The sequence below is a fragment of the Schistocerca piceifrons genome, chromosome 8 (genome assembly GCF_021461385.2).
Source record: "Schistocerca piceifrons isolate TAMUIC-IGC-003096 chromosome 8, iqSchPice1.1, whole genome shotgun sequence".
NCBI lineage: Eukaryota > Metazoa > Arthropoda > Insecta > Orthoptera > Acrididae > Schistocerca > Schistocerca piceifrons.
In genome coordinates, this window is record NC_060145.1 from 430,518,042 (window position 1) to 430,540,190 (window position 22,149).

Consider the following 22,149-nt stretch of genomic DNA (forward strand, 5'->3'; position numbering starts at 1 on the left):
CTAATGCCGGATTTTGTGATCGATATGCATCGTGTTGCGGGCGATGTACACCCACCAGGACTGCAACACGATACTTCTTAGTCGATGATTCCACCGGACGTTTTCGAGCCTGCAACAATAAGTGAGGTTAGGAGTGCGCATGACTCTGGCTATCAAACGTCTTTGTTCCAGCCACATGTGCCCTCCCTCATCGACTGTGCAATTACCTCTTACAGATCTCTGTGCAGTGCGGGACCAATGCTGATCTCTGCAAATGCTTCATTGGACAACCTGCTACTGCCAGGACAATGATTTGCCACACCAAAATCCGTGCAGTACCACGCGGATACTTGCCACATGGCCGGAACTGCTTCATTCACAGGTCAACCTCCTCAGCATCCAACCACGCCTGCACCTGTCTCGATTCAGCATCAGCACATGCCTTCCTACTTCGATACCTTGTTCTGCAACAGAAACAATTACTTGTTATCTGTGCCTGACCCCCACCTCCATCCCACTGCTATGCCTGAGTGTTTTATGCCATGACATTCACCTTATCCGCACACCGTTTTGAGTGGAGTGACTATGAACAGTGAACATTCACACACCCCATCCCATGTTCGACATCATTCCCCACACTGTGCTTCTGGACAGCCCGCACCTCCACAGCCTCCCTGCAACACAGGTGGCCCCAGCTCTGGTCATACGTTGAGCTTTCCGTGGACTTACATGTGTTCTCAAACTTTGAACTTTTTCTCACCTGTCGCCCCCGCGCCGGCTCCAGTCGAGCTTCCACTACCGTTCTTGGCACATCTTGGTGCCTCATCTGCGTCGGTCTTCTGCGATGCGTCAATCCGAATACACCCACAACGTGTTGAGCTTCCGCAACCGCAATCGACACATTACGGTGTCTCACCCGCATCAGCCTTACGCGTCGCGACTGATCGCGCTCAACCACAACGTGTCACCTTCACGCTACCACCCGAACAGCCATCGTTGCCACATCCCTTGGAGGCACACTCTCCTGGAATACTACAGCAACAGCAGCTAAATTCTGGCAGTGCCTCGACGAACTCAACTCAACCTGTTCTTCTGCACATTCTACAACGCTTACTGACACTGCCGCCATTTAATCCCGACAGAGCAACAACCTGGTTCAAAATTGTGGACGAAGTGTTCGACCATTACAAACTCGACGAGTCAACCAGGTTTCTGTGCCTTATCTCCCACATGCACGTCCAGGAGGACTTGATTGCTGACCTGGTCGACATCCCGGACTCATCTACCCTGTACACTCTAGCCAAAACAGTTCTACGTCGGCTTGCACGCCCAACTGAGGCAGCTATACAGCAAGTGCTCCACATCAAGCAACTAGGCAACGACAAACCTACCCAGCTCTGGAGATGGCTACGTGTCCTGGTCAGCGCCGATCTAGTCTCTGACACAGCTCTGCTCTCCATCTGGTCAGATAAACTATCTCCTCACATCCAGTTTGCTCTAGCTCAATGGTCTCCTGAACCTGTCGAGCAAAGAATGACAATTGCTGACGAGCTACACGATGCATCACTGCTCTATTTCGCCAGCCACTGCCTACCTGACAAGTCTCAGGTTCAGGCTCATCGCCCTGCGGCCGGACGCGGCCGGGGCCGTGCTGTGCCAACCGTTCCGCTCGCTCTGGGAAGCAGTAAACAAGCAACTGGGACGTCACCGGCTCCGCCCGTGGTCATGCCCCCTCCTGTAACCGGACCTGCTGCAGCCACCGAATCTCGGCCATCGCCACCGCTCCATTCTGTCCAGGAACGACCAGATAATTGTGGACGACTTTACATTAAAGACATTTCGTCGGGATACCTTTTCCTACTGGACACAGGCGCTGATGTTTCGCTGCTGCCTATGTACTTAGCATCGTTGAACATCTGCCCTCATCATACTTCACTGCAAGCCATGAATTAACTAAACTACTGTGCTCGGGTTCAACTTCCCACGTCATCTCACTCTCCGCAAACTGCAAACTCGAGTGGACTTTTTTAGTGTGCGAAATTGACGAACCTGTACCAGGCATTGACTTCTTGTGACACCACAAACTTTCACCGGACCTAGTGCAAAACACCGTGTTTCATCATCCGTCCAAGACTCACTTCCCCTGTGTTCTGTCGAGCAACCCCCCCCCCCCTCCCATGACTCATTGGTCTGGACTCATCTCATCCATACATGCTCGTCTCTGTCGACGACGTTACAGGAAACCACGCACAAGTGCCTTGTCAAGCTTGAACATGTCGCTTGCCTGCTTGCCTACGCAAGGAAAACTTTGAGCTCTTCCTCCGGCTCCTCGAAACACAGCTCCAGCTCTCCGATGCAGAAAAGGAATTACAGACACTACAGCAAGGACAAAGCAAGGTCAGTAAGAGCGCCGAATCTGCTTGCAATCCCAGCAATCGAGCCTCAGTGTGTTTACCACCTGCTACCTCTTGCAGCTTTGCTGTCAAGACTGCCATAAAATGTACTGACAGTTCTGCAGGGCCACACCCTCCTAACACGGCAGCGTTTGACACTTGGCTGGACACAAGTGTGCATGCGCGACGAGCATCACATGTTCCCGAACTTACAGCTCCTACCCCACCCCTCACAGACAGCACCTCAAACTACGCAACTTCGGCTCCTCGGCTCCTGTGTGCCGCCATGCGATCGCCACTGACAACACAAACAGTGCACTCGTGCCAAGTGTTTTGCCTGCAACCGTGCTGCTACAGGCCGCGCCCTCGGACAATGGACTCACTAATGGCTCACGAGCTCTACCGAGCTCACCTGACCACGGTGCCACTGCTTTGGGCCGGCGGCCATCTTGTCGCGTTGACTCCTGGGACACTTTGCCGCCTCTGCTCCTGTCAGATCTGCCAAGTGTCTCCGAACACTGCGACCATGTCTCACCTGCCCTGCCCACCTCACATTGTAAACAAACCACCTCCCATGCCACCGGCAACATTTCCGTCGTCACCAACGGCACAGTTCACAAGTTTTGCCTCACGCCAGGTCCCCCGATCCCCAGTAAACTATGTCGACTTTGTCCCAAGCGCCTCTCTGATCTTAAAAATCAGAGTTCTGAACTACTAATCTCCGGCATCATTGAACCCTCTGCCAGTAGCTGGTCTACACCCATACATACGACACACAAGAAAGACGGGTCCTGGCACATGTGTGGAGACTACCGTCAACTAAACGCATGTACAATTCACTTTTCTACAAAAAAAAAACCCTTTTTTTCTATTTCTGATAAAAAATATTGTGATCCTAGTTGTATTTTGAGTGCTGAATTGAAAACTGTTTTTGGTTTTTTTCTGTCAGGGATAGTTTATGAGTAATCGCAATTTTATTTCTGTTTTCAGTTTCTGATATAGTGCAGCAAACGTGAGGTGAAATACGACAAACAAATGCACATCTTTATGATGTTATAAGTTCATCACATTAATGGAGGGTGGGATCTAACATATAACACAGTAACCTTTGTGTATACACTTTGAAGCATTTATTTGACATGAGAAATTACAGAAAATTGACAAGCAATGAGCCACTGCCTTGTAATGCACATCACTTTTTTCTCTTGTATTGTGAATCTTTCTTCTCTTGAATGATATTCCAGCAATAATCTGCTAATATAGAAGGTACCCATTTCCCTTCATAGCGCCTTTTTATGGTAGAAATGTCTTTATGGAATCTTTCCCCATGTTCATCTGATACGTCACTACAACTCTCTTTGAAGTAGTCCAGATGAGAGTCGATCATATGTATCTTCAAAGACATATTGCACCCAAAATCCTGATATGCTTTGATCATGTCCTTCACCATTGCTTTGTAGTTAGTAGCTCTTCTTCTTCCGAGGAAGTTTTCCAACACCATCTTGAAACAGTCCCATGCGGTTTTTTCTTTATCAATTAAACATGCTTCAAAATTTGCATCTTTGTGCAGCTCCCTGATTTGTGGGCCCACAAATACTCCTTCCTTTATTTTTGCAGCTGAAAGATGGGGGAACTTGGTAGCTAGATATGCAAACCCACAGCCTGTTGGATTCATGGCCTTCACGAATTGTTTCATCAGGACAAGTTTGATGTGAAGCGGTGGAAGTAGTATATATTCAGAAGCTACCAGACTTTCACATTGTACATTCTTTTTGCCAACTTTCCATCTTCGCCTAGGCCATTTCTTTTTCACGTAGTGAGAATTTTGGTCTCGACTATCCCACTCGCAAAGAAAACAGGCATACTTTGTGTAGCCTTGTTGCATTCCCAGTACCATAGCAATTACCTTGAAATCTGCACATATTTTCCATTTGTGTTCATTGTATTTTAATTAATTTAGCATCCTTTGTACGAATTCATAATTCTCTTTTGTCAAACTAGCGTAAGCTACTGGAACAGACGGTATTTTATTTTTGTTATGGAGAAAAACACCCTTCAGACTTTTTTTCGATGCACCTTTGAAAAGTTTCCACTCCTGTGAAATATAAGTGAAGTTCAGCACTTTCATCAACATCATTGCAAAATGTCAGTGCTTCATCAGTTGAAAAACAAGAAATAAAGACATGTTCTCTGTGCCTGAACACACTGATTTTAGTACTTTGGGGCAGTAGATTATACTCTTGTAATCTTGAATCAAGCAGCTGCGCCTTTTGTTTACTTAGTACTAGATCACGTACTAAATCATTTAAATCTGCCTGTGTTAACAAATGTGGTGATGACTCACTTGTGCAGTGATATAAAGAATCATCATCTGTGATTTCTTCAGTACTACTTATTTCACTGTCACTCGGAATTTGACCTCGAGCTCTTGAAGGTACTGGAAGGTTGTTGGAATGCTGCACTGGCATTCTCGCTGAAGGCAGATCTGGGTAAACAATGTGCCTCTTCGACTTTTTGTTTGTAAAACCCTGAATTTTTGCTAGACAGAAATAAAATCAGTAACATGATCCTTAGGCTCACTCCACACCATGGGAACAGCAAACAACGCCACATTCTCTTTACTTTTCCACCACTGAATTAGTTTGCAGTAACGTGTAGCACAACAGAAATGTGGTGCCAATTCTTTATCTTGGTCTCCTACCTCTACTCCAAAGTAATGTTTGTATGCTTTCTTTATGACTGAAGAAAGAGTCTTCCTATTTCTGGCAAAAGTGAACTTCCCACAGATGTAGCAGAAGTTGTCCGGCTTATATTGACATCCACAACGACGTGGCATTTCTGCAAATTTAAAAATACCACTTTGGTAATACACCTGTATTAAATTAATAGTAGGGAACTAGAGGAACACTGATGTGTAAAAACAAGCAGTCGTTTTACCTTCAGCACCTAGCTCAATCAGTTTACACACAGGAACTAAAAAATTCAACCGTGCTCGGAAATATGACAGACAGTTACTTGTCAGCCAAAACACCCACTCATTAAGACTGACACAAATTGCAGCTAACACCACTGCTGTAAACTCGATGCATCTGCCCCTAGGAGGCGTGAAGCTTTACTGCCGAGGCAGTGACCAGCTGTCGCCGGTCGAGTTAATGAGATGTTTCAGGTGGTCTTAATGATATAGGTGTGGCGGGGGATAGCCTAATGGTGTCTGATTCTTCCCACCTGCTGTTGCACAAGAAATTATCATGTTCTATCACTACTGGATGCGGCAACATACCCGTATTTCTCTATAACGTCTCTGTGTTTGCCTTGAATTGTGAATATACATATATATACATATTACATAAAAAGTATCCCTGACAATGATATTTTGTTTACATATTTGAATTTCTCACGGTAAAATGGTCTAGAAGCACATATGTTAATATCAGAAATAGAATCCATGTTGAACAGTGTTATGGACACCTACCCCAAACCCAACATTGCCGACTTTACCAGTTCCCTCTCAGGTGTGACCACGTTCTCTGTCATTGATTGCAAATGGGCCTACCACCAGATCCCCGTGGCACCAGAAGACATCGAGAAGACAGCAATCACTACCCCGATCGGGTTATTTCAGTTTCGATTCATGCCCTTCGGTCTGAAAAACGCAACCCACACCCGCCAATGCTTCATCAACGAAGTGCTATTCGACCTAAAATTCTGCTTTGCATATCTTGATGACATTCTTGTGTTCAGGTCTTCCGTCGAGGACAACATTCAACATGTCGAAACTGTTATGAACACTCTCGCGGCAGCAGGCATCGAGACCAACCAGGACAAATTGCAGCTACTTCAACCCGCTGTCATATTTCTTGGTTTTCGGATCTTCGCCGACGGCATTTCACCACCCCCTGAGAAAGTACAAACAATACTAAACCTACCCAGACCTTCATCATTCAAAGAGCTCTGGCGCTTTCTAGGGCCGGTTAATTATTATCACCAACGTCTACCTTGGGCTGCGGAGATTCAGGCTCCACTGACTGATGCCTTGGCAGGCACCAACACTTCTGGATCTCGGCCCGTTCCATGGACCCCTGCTATGACTGACTCTTTCACTGCCCTCAAAAATCTTCTTGCCGAGGCCTGCACCATCGTGCATCCTCATCCCAATGTGCAGCTTTTCATCACCACAGACATGAGCGATACTGCCATCAGCACTGTCCTTAGGCAGACAATCAACGGCCAAACTTTGCCTCTGCAGTTCTTCTCGTGCAAGCTCACCAATGCACAACAGAAATATTCCGCATTTAACAAGGAGTTGCTCGCAGTCTATGAAGCAATCAAGTATTTTAAGACTGACGTTGGGGGACGCCCTTTCTGTGTTTCAACAGACCACAAACCTCTGGCTGCGGCCATTACAAACCTCCATGCCCTTTTAACAGATGACTCTGCCTTGGTGGACTTAGTTTTGCGTTTTATTCGGGCAGGGGTTTTTTATCATTTAATCTGAGTGTTTATGTTTTATTGTGTTGATTCTGGCCTTTGGCCTCTGATTTTAAACTGTGTTTTTTAATGTGTTCTCAGTGGTTGGCTTTTCCTTTTTTTATCTCTATGGTCGGCCAACCACCATCACACTCTGTGTGATATTAATTTGTTTTGTCTGATTTCTAAGTATTTCTTGTCCTGTGTCGTCTGCTGTCTTTTCTGTTGTTTGTTTTTTATTCTCTGTGGGTGGTTTTAGTTTTTTTTTTAAAAAGAGACCGATGACCGTAGCAGTCTGGTCCCTTTAATCCCAGAAACCAAACCAAACCTGCCAGCTGACCCGCCTCCTCACCGCTTCAGATACATGGACTTCATATCTCAGTTCAGGACCGATGTCAGAAACATAAAGGGTGCTGACAACATAGTTGCTGATTTCCTTTCATTAGTCGACGCCATCCATTTGCTGCTAGACCTCTCTGAACTACCTAACCACCAACCTGCTGACGAGGAAACAAAACCTGATTTCAGACTCTACTTCTTCACTACACTTCATCCGCACCACCTTCCCTGTCATTTCTGGTGAGATCTGGTGTGACGACAATATGGGCACATTACGCCCCCTCATCCCAACTATGCTCCGTCAAGCTGTCTTCGACCCACTGCATAATTTAGCCCAACCCGGTGTTTGTGCGTCCGCCCGCCTCGCAGCAGAGCGCATTGTGTGGAGAAATGTCAACAAGGACAGTGCTGCAAAGTACACAAGCACACTTCACACACCCCCCCCCCCCCTTGGCGCCTTTTCAATCCCTCCTGGGCGTTTCCAGCATATTCATATTGACATTGTCGGCCCTCTCTCCCCCTCTAATGGCTTTCGTTATGTTCTGTTGTCTATCGACCGAACAACTCGCTGGGTCGAGGCTGTCCCCCTCCCCAATATTATGGCAGAAACTGTTGTTCGAGCTTTCGTTGAGTCATGGGTATCACGTTTCGGATGTCCAGCTATCATCACGACTGACCAGGGCAGACAATTTGAGTTGGCCTTGTTCAACGGGAATTGTAACATTTGGAGCATCTGGCACATCCATACCATAGCATATCATCCGCAAAGTAACGGGCTAGTTGAGTGCTGGCACCGCACTCTCAAGGCAGCTCTTCGATGCCACGACTCTCTATGGACGGAGGCCCTTCCCCTTGTGCTACTTGGCATTCGTACGATCCATAAGGAAGACCTCAAAGGCACAATAGCTGAGTTCGTGTACAGCCAGAACATTGTTCTCCCTGGCGAACTTGTGAGCCCTTCCGCTTCTCTCCCTCAGTCTGACTTACCTTCATTGACCACATAAGACGCCATTTCATCAACCTCCATATCCCTCTGCCTGCCAGCCATTCCCGCCCTAAGGTTCATGTCCCGAAATCTCTGGACAATTGCGAGTACATCATGCTCCAAGATGACACTGTCCATGCTCCCCTCCAACCTCCATATACCGGTCTGTTCTGAGTTCTCTGGTGCTCAGCCAACACCTATGACATCCAGATGAAAGGTTCAGCTGTTACAGTCTCTCTCAACAAACTTAAGCCTGCTCATGTCAAGCCTTCTTCTACCCCCCTTCAGGCCACGACCACGCCACTCACTGTCGTGGCTCACGACGCTCTGACCACTCCCTCCATGTCAGACTTACACACTCGATTGAGTGATTTCCAGATCCAATTGTCGAGCTCTCCTCTGACCTCGCCCTCTACACCGGTCTCACACACTCCATTGAGTGACTTCCAGTTCCAATCGTTGAGCTCTCCTCGACCTCGCCCTCTACTCCAGTATCACGCACTCCGTCGAGTGACCACATGCTCCCCACGTCGAGCTTACCTACAATCATGCCCTCGCTGCCGGGCCCTTCCGCCAGTCCCTTCGACCTCTCCACCGTCGCCTGCCTTGCCCTGTCAAGGTTTCTCACCCCCGCCCCCCCCCCCCCCATCTTGAACATGCCCTCGCTCGAGGTGTTTGTGCCTGTCCCCCCGGACATAATCCATGACATCTCAATAATACTGCACGATTATACACTGTTCGTTGTGTGTTTCTCTTCATCCAGTGCTCATGACACAGCCTCGACCATTCCCTGCCACCTGGTGATATGTGTTCCCCTCCGGCCCGACGTCAACCACCCCTGCCGATGCCTTAGTCACCCCCCCCCTCCCCCCTGGTCTCTCAAGAGTACTCTGTACTGCAGTGGGGGGGAGGGGGATGGGGGGGGTCTATGTGGTGTCAATGAGGTTGACATCAGCATCAATATGCATTCGTCTTTGGACTCTGAGTGTTGTCTTTGGACTCTGAGCGTTGTCTTTGGACTCTGAGCATCGTCTTTGGACTCTGAGCGTTGTCTTTGGACTCTGAACATCGTCTTTGGACTCTGAGTATTGTGTTTGGACTCTGAGCATCGTCTTTGGACTCTGAACATTGTCTTTGGGCTGTTCTGCCATGTTCAGTTCTTTGTGAGCCTTGGATGTCTTTAGGTGAATAAATGAACTACTGCTAAATGGGTGTTGTTTGGTGTAACTAACCAGAACAATCTCCTTAGGATAGTGTTTCATTGGTGTGAATTTTTTTCTTTAAATTAGCAGCATGTTACCATGTCTAACTTAGTTATAGTAAACCATCAGATTGACAAAATGATATAATGTGTGAGATCTTCACTGTAGCCTCACAAAATACACTCCTGGAAATGGAAAAAAGAACACATTGACACCGGTGTGTCAGACCCACCATACTTGCTCCGGACACTGCGAGAGGGCTGTACAAGCAATGATCACACGCACGGCACAGCGGACACACCAGGAACCGCGGTGTTGGCCGTCGAATGGCGCTAGCTGCGCAGCATTTGTGCACCGCCGCCGTCAGTGTCAGCCAGTTTGCCGTGGCATACGGAGCTCCATCGCAGTCTTTAACACTGGTAGCATGCCACGACAGCGTGGACGTGAACCGTATGTGCAGTTGACGGACTTTGAGCGAGGGCGTATAGTGGGCATGCGGGAGGCCGGGTGGACGTACCGCCGAATTGCTCAACACGTGGGGCGTGAGGTCTCCACAGTACATCGATGTTGTCGCCAGTGGTCGGCGGAAGGTGCACGTGCCCGTCGACCTGGGACCGGACCGCAGCGACGCACGGATGCACGCCAAGACCGTAGGATCCTACGCAGTGCCGTAGGGGACCGCACCGCCACTTCCCAGCAAATTAGGGACACTGTTGCTCCTGGGGTATCGGCGAGGACCATTCACAACCGTCTCCATGAAGCTGGGCTACGGTCCCGCACACCGTTAGGCCATCTTCCGCTCACGTCCCAACATCGTGCAGCCCGCCTCCAGTGGTGTCGCGACAGGCGTGAATGGAGAGACGAATGGAGACGTATCATCTTCAGCGATGAGAGTCGCTTCTGCCTTGGTGCCAATGATGGTCATATGCGTGTTTGGCGCCGTGCAGGTGAGCGCCACAATCAGGACTGCATACGACCGAGGCACACAGGGCCAACACCCGGCATCATGGTGTGGGGAGCGATCTCCTACGCTGGCCGTACACCACTGGTGATCGTCGAGGGGACACTGGATAGTGCACGGTACATCCAAACCGTCATCGAACCCATCGTTCTACCATTACTAGACCGGCAAGGGAACTTGCTGTTCCAACAGGACAATGCACGTCCGCATGTATCCCGTGCCACCCAACGTGCTCTAGAAGGTGTAAGTCAACTACCCTGGCCAGCAAGATCTCCGGATCTGTCCCCCATTGAGCATGTTTGGGACTGGATGAAGCGTCGTCTCACGCGGTCTGCACGTCCAGCACGAACGCTGGTCCAACTGAGGCGCCAGGTGGAAATGGCATGGCAAGCCGTTCCACAGGACTACATCCAGCATCTCTACGATCGTCTCCATGGGAGAATAGCAGCCTGCATTGCTGCGAAAGGTGGATATACACTGTACTAGTGCCGACATTGTGCATGCTCTGTTGCCTGGGTCTATGTGCCTGTGGTTCTGTCAGTGTAATCATGTGATGTATCTGACCCCAGGAATGTGTCAATAAAGTTTCCCCTTCCTGGGACAATGAATTCACGGTGTTCTTATTTCAATTCCCAGGAGTGTATATATTCACTTATGAAATTTGTTATTAACAATCCAAACGAATTCAAAAGTAATAGCAGTGTACATGGCTACAACACTAGGAGAAAGGATGGTCTTCACTACTCAAGGTTAAATGTAACTTTGGCTCAGAAGGGGGTAAATTATGCTGCCACAAAAGTCTTCGGTCACTTACCTAATAGCATCAAAAGTCTGACCGATAGCCATATAGCATTTAAAAAGAGATTAAAAGAATTTCTTAATGGCATCTCCTTCTACTCATTAGATGATTTTTTTTATATAGTTAGTGGGTAATTACCCCAATCCCCAACACAAAAAAGGGATAACAAATATTAAGTGTCATGTAATATTCTGTGTAATGTAATATCTCGTATAGACACCTTTTATTAACCTGATATGTTCCATATCATTACGAAGTGTCATATTCATGATCTGTGGAACTAATACTAATCTAATCTAATCATCTAAGGAAATTATAGTTAGCAACTTAGACAAAGACAGTGTATGCTGAGCTGGTAACTGTCACACATATACAAATAATACAGAAACAGTATGAAATTTTAGCTTATGTGGCATAATTTGACCTAGAGTGGCTTGGTTAACATCACTGGCTATGCTTTAAAGTGGGGAAGAGTGTGTGCAGATTAATGGAAGGTTAACAATTATATAATGTGTAAAGAATAACAGTGCAAAGTAATATATGGTAGTTAAATATAATATTAAAAGAATTATGGATGTGAGCTGTGACAAGGTGTTACAATTCTTTCTACAGCTTGTGCATGATCTTACATAAGTAAATTGTATCATGCTGTAAGACACAAAAAAACAGCATGGCCACTACAAATCAAAGTTTTCTCTTCTTACACATACAGGCAAACAACATTTGAGAACATAAACACAAGCAAAGAAGGAATCCAGGTACAGACACAAGCAGTTGCTGAGAATTACTGTGTACCCCAGAATTGAGCAGAATGAAACCTCCTCCTCCAGCCATTGTAGTTTGAGGATTGTTTAAGAGACGTTCCATAGCTGGACGAGCAATGGTATAGTATGTTGGTGAAGTGGAAGTAGTGAGGAACTGGCACACCTGATGGACCATGAAAAGCTACTGCTGGATAGTAAGTGGCAGTTCACCAGTCTCAGCACAGAGACTGGGTATGGGTCTCGTTCTGTGGCCGGCCTGATACCCTTATTGTGTACAGTGTCAATGATCTTCACTTAAAAAGACTTCACTGATCCGTACACCAAGCACCCATAGTCCAACACCCAAAAAGTCCAGCACTATAAAACTGGTGCAGACATACCCTTTCTGCTCCTCAAGACCTGTGGCTTAGACACTTCAAAATGTACTGTGCCTTCTGCGCTCTTGCCTTCAGGTCCTTCAGGTGTGGTAACCGAGACAGTTTGGAGTCAATCCTAGACCCAAAAGCTGCACTCAAAATGCAACAAGAACGATTAAAATGAACAAGGACATTATTCTCTGCAAAACATGTACAACCAGTCCTTGCAGCCTACTCTTCCAGCTCCTTTACTGTAAGTTGGAGCTGATGGGTCAATGTTGCAATACTGGAGGAGGAACAGGAAGCTGCAAAATCATCCACAGATAATAAGCATTTTATGGTATTCCTTACCATAGACTTGATACTGTTTGTGGCTGTGGCAAAGAGATGACACTTAAAACACTGCCCTGAGGAACCCCACTCTCCTGCTTGAAACTATTTGGCAGCATGTTACCCACTTGGCGCCGAAACAAGTGCTTTATTAAGAAGGACTGAATGAAGATTAGATGATGACCATTGGAAGCACCACTGGTGGAACTGTCCTAGAATACTATGTCTCCCAGTGATGTTGTATGGCCGGCCGCGGTGGTCTAGTGGTTCTAGGCGCGCAGTCTGGAACCGCGCGACTGCTACGGTCGCAGGTTTGAATCCTGCCTTGGGCATGGATGTGTGTGATGTCCTTAGGTTAGTTAGGTTTAAGTAGTTCTAAGTTCTAGGGGACTGATGACCACAGTAGTTAAGTCCCATAGTGCTCAGAGCCATTTGAACCATTTTTTTGATGTTGTATGCCTTACTGATATCAAGAAATATACCTACACAATGCTGTTTATATAGGAAAACCTGCTGGATAACCACTTCTAGCAGTGTCAGGTTGTCAACTGTTGATCGACATTTCTTGGATCCACAGTGAGAGTGACTTAGAAGCTGCCTGATCTTTAACATCCAGATTAGATGATGGTTAACCATTTGCTCCAAGGTCTACACAGCTTATTAAGGTATCACTCTGGTAACTAGCTGGACATGTTCAGTCCTTTCCCAGTTTGAAGTGAAGTATTGTGATTGCCCTCTCCATGAGTTGTGAAAGTTGCCTGTCTGTAAAATCGAATTAAAACTTTGTAAGAGGACTTTCTTTGACACTGGTTTCAAGTTCCACAGCATGCTGTATCGGATTTGGTTGTGAGTAATTTGTGTAGATGTAGACTGGGCAGAGCAACATGAGCGTCACACAGTACAGAACCCAGCTCTCACTTGGAGAATGGCCAATGGTAGGACTCCGAATTGTTGGATCTGAAGTGAAACTCACCCCTTTTCATGGTGTCACAGCAATGACAGAATGCTGGATCCTGGCTGGCAGTGGCAATAGTAACTGAAAAGTGCTCTGCCATTGTCTGTGAAATGTCTCTAAGTGTTGTTTGGAGACAACTGTGATTCAACAACACTGCTACAGTCAACCAACTGCTTTTACTGGAAATCCTCCAGTTGACTTCTCATACTGTAATAAAACAAGTCGAATGATTGATATGACTCTAGGAACGTTTGCTCTTCCTTGATGATGCATCAGGCCTTTGCCCTTGCTAAAGGCTCTGAGATTTTCCACTGTTGGGCAACTCTCAAATCATTGCAGAGCCACATGACTACACTATTTCACTGAATGGCACTCATCACTCATCAATCCACTAAGGTACAAGTAGCCTCCTGTGATGACATGAGGACCACAGGATGGAGAAATCAGTGGCATGGTGGATCACTTGTATGATGTGGTCCACCCACTCCTGGATACTGTTGTGGTATTCGGACAAAGCCAACTGACTGAATAGCATCCAGTTGGCTCTGCTGACCATCCATTGTGGTTGCATCCTTTCAGAGAGAGCCCCATCTACCAGGTGAATGTGCAGTGGAAAATGACCACTGGAATGAAAGTCGGCAATGACTTCTCACTGAACTGGGTCTGTGAGGGTGGGAGAGCAGAAAGAGAGGTCAGTGACTGAGAGAATGACCCAGTAGCACCACAGAAGTGAGTGATAGTACCGGTGTTGAGGACACAACCTTGTGAGATGTCATGTTTTGGCTCACCAAAACCTGACCCTGAGGGCAAAAGGAGGCAGAGCCCCACAATATACAATGGACATTGATATCTCCCAGTAGGACAGTAGGAGGAATGGTGAGTGGAGGCATTCAGTAAAATATGTTACAGCCTCAGACTCAATTGCATCTTGCAGAGGTAAGAAAACAACGATCATCAAACACATGTTATCTTTAAGTGCATCTGTTTGCATGTCAGTAGCCAGAGGGAGAGCAGAGAAGTGGTGCACATTATTGACAAACACAGCAACACTTCTCTTGGACCGATCTCTGGTTATCCTTGTGATAGGGCGTATAGCCCCATAGTACAGTAGCATCAGATGCTTTAAAATGCGTTCCCTGCAAACACAAGCCCAGGGAGTATTCCCGTGCTAGGAGTTTCAGTTCCTCCATATGTGTTTTGAATCCTTTAATGTTCCACTGTAATATGGGGGCAATCTATCTCGGGGGTAGCATTTTCATTCTGTCTTTCTGTTGGGGACGGGGGCCTGCACAAGGTGAAGGCCTGGTCTTGGGGTGAGATGAGAGCCCCAGTCTGACATCAAGAGGGGATGACATTGACATCATCAGACTGTTTTCTTCCTTTACCTTTGGAGCCACACCCTCAGAAATGGTAGTGGCAGTGCTGGATAGTGGACCATACTCAATCTTTGGAGGGGCAGGAAGCCCCACAGTGTTGGCAATCGCAGTCTTGTCTGAAGTTCTGGGGGGAGGAACAGGCTACAAAATAACTACAGCAGCACAAGTACATTGACAAATGCAGGTACTTGTGCTGACACCAGCAACCTCTGTTTGTGTAGCAGCATTGTTCTTCTGAATTCCCTGATTAAGAACAGAAGCAAAGAATGTAACCAACTTAACCAACTTGGGGTGCTGTGTGCCCTTATAGATCTTTTCAGTTTCACCGTATGGGATATGCTTCACTGTTTTAATTTCTTGTATCTTCTTTCCATCAAGGGAGACACTGCAGTCCCTCATCCAAACAGGATGATCCCCAGAGCAGTTTATATACTCTGGAGGAGATGAACGACTGACTTTGTCGTGGTTGGTCTCACCACATATACCATAAGTGGCCTTTCCCTTTCAAGCAAGAGTAGTGTGCCCAAAGTACTGGCACTTAAAAACAGCACACTGAGTTGGAGAGATAAGGCTACACACCTAAGTGAAGAAAACCTTTCTTGATGTGCTCTGGAAGTTTTGTACTGTTGAAAGTCAGTATAAACGAGCCTGATTTCACTTGATCATCATCCACCCATTTCATAGTGTTTTTCCCATCAACAATGCCTTCTTGGGTTCTCTAAGCTTTCTGTTCTTCTCTGGGAATGTCAGGAATACTCCTGCATTGCACAACACCTTTGCTGTAGTTTAAGTGTTTTGCGTACACCCTGAGGCATCACTCTTTCCGGAGGTTCTGTACTTATTACGAACTGGATACTTCTACCAACAGGGTCCCATTTTGCAAGTGCTTGACAGATTTTAAAGTTCCAGCAATGCTCTCTAAACCTTTTTGGATGCAGAACAGTGAAGCTTTATTGAATCTGTCCTGTTTCTGTTTACCTATTAGAAACCCATTCTGTAATCAACATGAATTCTGTTATTGTTAACTGAATCTGGATGACTGGCTACCTGAGACCTCTTGTTAGATTGAATGTATTTACCTACCAGTGGCCCACCCATACCAATGGGAGGAGGAAGAGAATATTTTGAGGTTTCCATCTCTGTCCCAAGAGCACCCAGGGAAATAAAAGTCCATCTAGACAGAGCCCCATGTGTCTGGGTAAGCATTATGCAACTGAGGTGTGGCAGGTTCCCCAGAGGTTGCCTGTTAACAACTGTTTCATTTCAGCAGTCATGCATCTCTTTGTAGTGCAGCACGTGTTGAGATTGAAGGGTTTTGTATAGTGGTTTTTATCATCTTCATGATCTGTGTAGTCAAGCCAAGATCCCCATTCCCTGTGACACATATCATTTCACCACCATGCCACTTGGTGATTGCTGAAGCATGCCCAGAGCTTATGGTGACAGAGGGCAGGTGGCTCTTAACAGTCTCCAGATCAGTAACCCTGTGGTTGACAATTTGTTCCTAGCAAAAGAATACTGAGGCAAGTATGCTGGTGGCATGGAAGCAAGCATAGTCAGTTTGTGATAGCAACTGTAGGAGCCTACTGCTGCTCAGTGAATGATTACAGCACTGCCTCCATGGACAGAACAATCAAAGGAACAACCACACACAGAAGTGAACACCATGCTCATCACCAATTATATCATACTGTAAGACAGAAACAGCAGCACAGCCACATAACCAAAGTTTATTCTTCTTCCATATACAACCAAACAACATTTGAGAACATACACGCAGATATAGAAACAATCCAGGTACTAATATATGCAGTTTTTGACAATAAGTATGAGCAAAATATGACAGTTTGTGGCTGCTGCACTGTGCTTATAAAAAGGAGTGCTCCAGGTGGAATATTTGATGTGTAGGATGCCAGCAACATGGTGCCATGACACGTACCCAAGTATTACGTACAGGGTTATAGCATAAATAACAAATACATATGAAATTCTCTTTATACATTCAGGGAAATGAGATAGTGTGCCATATTTAAGTCAAAATTGTGATTTTTGTGTTTTTTTTTTAATTGTGTCTCCTAATACAAATTATTGCTGCAGACTTATTTGCTAGTTGCATAAATGACTTACCAATTACAAGGCATATCAGATTTATTTAGAGTTTTCATGTTTATATTCTCACACTGTTTAATTTTCTTTAAGAAGCATAAAACAAATAGCAAAAGAATATTAGAGTTTCATTTTCTCCTTCTATTTTCAGGAACTAGGTCAGATACTTTTTGGACTGAGTTTCCTTCCCACAGCTCAACGTCTGTCATTTTGTATACTCAAAGCAGCAAATTTAAAGTACTTGGAAGTTACTGAGTCTCTTGGAAGTTTTTGTAAGTATATTTATGCAATAGTGCTATAATATTTGATACTGATTGTAGTCATAAGACAGTTCACATTCTCAAACCAGTAGTTCTAAGTTATGTTTAAGTTTGTCCTTAAAGAGAATAATATCTGAAATACGATGGTTTAATACTTCACATTTTGCAGAACATACATTGTCACTTTATATTACTATACTAAATTCAACATTCACATTAATTAGCTCTGTTTGTCAGATTGAGTCCTTGTATTCTTAGTAGCCAATTCATATATCCAGAATATAATCTGGCCTCAATCATATCATTCTTCTCATTCGTTTATCTGTTCACACATCATGTTCCACAATTCCCATCATCTACCAGGGTATATGGTACAAGACAAGTTACAGATAATGGGCTATTGTCGCCACTAAATGCTACTTCTGTAAATCAGACTAACAACAGCTTATAAATAGGGCTAATATATTCATATTTATATTTACCATGCTTATCTAACTTTGCATATAACACTATTAACCTTTATATATTGTTGTTGTTGTTGTTGTTTTGTCAGAGCCTGGTTTGATGCAGCTCTCCATGCTACTCTCTCCTGTGCAAGGCTCTTCATCTCCCAGTACCTACTGCAACATACATCCTTCTGAATCTGACTCGTGTATTTATCTCTTGGTCTCCCTCTAAGATTTTTACCATCCATGCTGCCCTCCAATACTAAATTGGTGACCCCATGATGCCTCAGAACATGTCCTACCAACCAATCCCTTCTTCTGGTCAAATTGTGCCACAAATTCTCTTCTCCCCAATTCTATTCAGTACCTCCTCATTAGTTACATGATCTACCCATCTAATCTTCAGCATTCTTCTGTAGCACCACATTTTGAAAGCTTCTGTTCTCTTGCTATCTAAAATACTTATCGTCCACGTTTCACATTTATACATGGCTACACTCCATGCAAATACTTTTAGAAAAGACTTCCTGACCCTTAAATCTACACTCAATGTTAACAAATTTCTCTTCTTCAGAAATGGTCCTTGCCGTTGCCAGTCTAAATTTTATATCCTCTCTACTTCGACCATCATCAGTTATTATCAGTGGTCACCGGAAGTTGCTGAAGCAATTTAATAATTTTGGCAAGATATTCAGTGACATAAGTGGCACCCTTCCCTAGAGCTCCTTGAAATGGTTCCGTGAACACGTTCTCCAGCTTATACAAAGACCTAAACAGGAGTGTTGGGAGAGATATGTCTCGAACTTTGTGCACCATAGTCACCTTCCCAAGTCTGGACAAGGATCAGACGTGTTTTTTGGTACCAGACCCCCATAGATGTCCCTGGCATTAACATCAATGGCATGTTATCTACCGATGCAAATGTGATTGCCAATCACTTTGCTGCACACTATGCTTGAGCCTTAGCATCAGAGAAGTAACCCCTAGCCTTTTGCACCCTCAAATGGTGGATAGCAAGGAAAGTCCCCTCATTCACTACAGCCCACAGTGCATCCTATAACACCCCATTTACAGAGTGGGAGCTCCTCAGCACCCTTGCACATTGCCCCGACACTGCTCCTGGGCTGGATCGGATCCACAGTCAGATGATTAAACATCTGTCGTCTGACTACTAGTGACATCTCTTCATCCTCTGGTGCATAGGGTCTTTCCATCACAATGGTGGGAGAGCACCATCATTCCAGTGCTCAAACCCAGTAAAAACTTGCTCGAAGTACATAGCTATCAGCCCATCAGCCTCACCCATGTTTTTTGTAAGCCGCTGGAACATATGGTGTGTTGGCAGTTGGGTTGGGTCCTGGAGTCATATGGCCTACCAGATCCTTGCCAGGGTGGTTTCTGCCAGGATCATTCTACCACTGATAATCTTGTGTCCCTCGAGTCTGCCATCTGAACAGCCTTTTCCAGATACCAACACTCAGTTGCCATCTTTTTTTTTTTTTTTTTGCGAAAAGTGTATGACCTGACCTGGCAACATTATGTCCTTACCACATTATACGAGTGGGGTCTCAGAGGCCTGCTCCTGATTTTATCCAAAATTTTCTGTCACTTCATACTTTCCATGTCCAAGTTTGTTCCTCTCATAGTTCCTCCAACATCCAGGAGAATGGGGTCCCGTAGGACTCTGTATTGAGTATATATCTATTTTTAGTGGCCATTTACAGTGTAGCAGCATCTGTAGGGCCATCTGTCTCACCTTCTCTGTATGCAGACGACTTTTGCATTTTGCACTGCTCCACCAGGACTGGTGTTGCTCAGCAGCGCCTACAGGGAGCCATCTACAAGGTGCATTCATGGGCTCTAGCCCACGGTTTTCAGTTTTCGGCTGCAAACTTCTGTCGGCGTTGAACCATTCATCTGGAACCAGAACTTTAACTTAATGATGATCCACTCCCTGTAGTGAAGACGTATCGATTCTTAGGACTGGTTTTTGACTCTTAGGACTGGTTTTTTTACCCCTGATTGACATGGCTTCCTCACCTTCATCAGCTTAAGTGGAAGTGCTGGCAGCACCTCAATGTCCTCCTCTGCCTGAGCAACGCCAACTGGGATGTAGATCGCTCTGCACTGCTGCATCTCTACAGGGCCCTTGTTCAATACCGCCTTCACTATGGGAATTTGGTTTATGGTTCAGCAACGCCCTCAGCATTGTGTTTACTCGACCCAGTGCACCACTGTGGGGTTCAACTAGCGACAGGCGCTTTTAGGATGAGTCCAGTGACCAGCATCCTGGTGGAGGCTGGAGTCCCTCCAGTGAAGGTTTGGTATGCACAACTGCTTGGCAGTTACATTGCACATGTTCATACTTCTCCTGCGCATCCGAATTACTGTCTCCTTTTCCCATCCACAGTGGTTCATTTCCCACATCGACAGACCAGGTCAGGGCTTACAATTGCAGTTGCATCCAATCCCTACTATCGGAACTGGAGTCCTTGCCTTTACCACCTGTACTTTAGGTCCATTCACGTACACCTCCATGGTGTACATCTAGGCTGCGGGTTCACTTGGACCTTTCACATGGCCTTAAGGACTCAGCCCTGTGGTTCTCCACTACCACTTCCTCTCAATTCTTGACATGTCATGAGGCCATGAAATGGTTTGCACCGAGGGCTTGATGGCTGGTGGTCAAGCTGGTTCGCATATGTCCATGGAATAAATATTGAAGTGCACTCCTTGCCAGATGGCTGCAGTGTTTTCACTGCAGAGCTGGTGGCTATATCTCCTGCTCTTGAGCACATCCATTCATGCCCTGGGGAGTCATTTTTTCAGTGTGCTGATTCCTTGAGCAGCCTATAAGCTATCAACCAGCGCTACCCTCTTCATCCTTTGGTAGCAACCATACATGAATTCATCTATACCCTGGAACAGTCCAGTCGTTCAGTGGTGTTTGTCTGTACCCCAGTTTATGTCAGAATCCTGGGGAACAAACTTGCCAACAGGCTGGTCAAACAGGCTACACAGAAACTGCCTCTGAAATTCGGCATCTCTGAAACTGACCTGCGTTCAGTATTATGGTGCAAGGTTTTTCGGCTTTGGGAGACGGAATGGTATAATGTCAGTACGCACAACAAACTGCATGCCATTAAGGAGACTGCGAATGTGTGGAAGTCCTCCACGTGGGCCTCTCACTGGGACTCTGGTTCTCTGCCGGCTCCATATTGGCCACACTTGCGTGACCCACAGGCTACCTCCTGCACCGTGAGGAACGGCCTCAGTGTTGGTCTGGTGCCCAGTTGACAGTGGCCCACATTCTGATGCACTGTCCCACTTTGACTGCCCTGCAACGAAATCTTGGGTTACTGGAATCATTGCCGCTAATTTTATCTGACAATGCCTCATTGGCTGATTTAGTTTTATGTTTTATTTGTGCAGTTGGGTTTTATCAGTTGATCTAAGTTTTAGTGCATGTCCTTTGTCTGCCTGTGTCTTCCACACTAGTGCTTTTAGGTTCGAGGTTTTAATGTGTTGCAGAGTGGCTGGCTTATCCTTTTTATTCTCATGGTCAGCCATTCCTGGTAATCTGCTTTCTCGTTTTAATCTCTTCTACCTGTTTCTTGCATTTCTATGGTTTTCTTGTCCCCTTTTGTCCATTGAAGTGTTTGTTGCTCTTTCGTCGTTCTTGTGGTTTTTCCTTTAATTCTGTTTTGTGCTGTAAGTCTCATTTATTTTATTCTCACCCTTGTGGCATTGTTTTCTTTAGAACAAGGGACTGATGACCTAGCAGTTTGGTCCCTTCCCTCCTCTTTTAAACAAACCAACCAACCATAATAAGCCACTTGTTATTGCTGGAGACTTAAACTGCAGAATGGATATGCAAAACTACAAAGCAAAAGTAATATTATAAAAGTTGCAGGAAGAAGGCTTTATCCTATTAAACAAGCCCAACATACCTACATATATTTCCCACAATTGGGAAAGTACAAGTAAGGTGACCAACAAGGAGTAATATATCACCACTCTGGACTGCAGACCACACACCACTTCGGAAACATGTCCCTCCTGAAATAAATATCCAAGAAGCCTGGCGAAAAGAACAAGAAAAAGAGGAAGAAGCACTTTTGAGAACAATAAGCACTGGGAAAGTGGAAGCAAACTCAGATGACATAACACAAATCCAAATGCTAATAGACAATTCATGACTAGAGGAAGCAACAGAAGCAATAGGAGAATTCCTAAGACAAGCCTTCAATCCCAGGTACAAAAAATGAAGGAAAAATGGTTTGACACAGAGTGTTACAGTCTAAGAAAAGATGTACTAGAAAGCCTACATCAACGAAACAGTGTGCGGAGAACCCTATACTCCTCAGAACTTACACTGAAAAAGGAAATCTCTATAAGAAAACCCTAAAAGAAAAGAAGAGAAACAGAGAA

General features: G+C 45.6%; 1 protein-coding gene across 1 annotated transcript in view; it reads left to right on the top strand.

The window, feature by feature from the left end:
• LOC124711659 (synaptotagmin-5-like) overlaps positions 1 to 22,149 on the top strand; it is a 286,120-nt gene that overhangs the window by 245,457 nt on the left and 18,514 nt on the right. Inside the window, exon 8 of the mRNA XM_047241847.1 lies at positions 17,164 to 17,284. Coding sequence (XP_047097803.1) covers positions 17,164 to 17,284 — 121 coding nt within the window. The remainder of the gene's footprint in view (positions 1 to 17,163; positions 17,285 to 22,149) is intronic.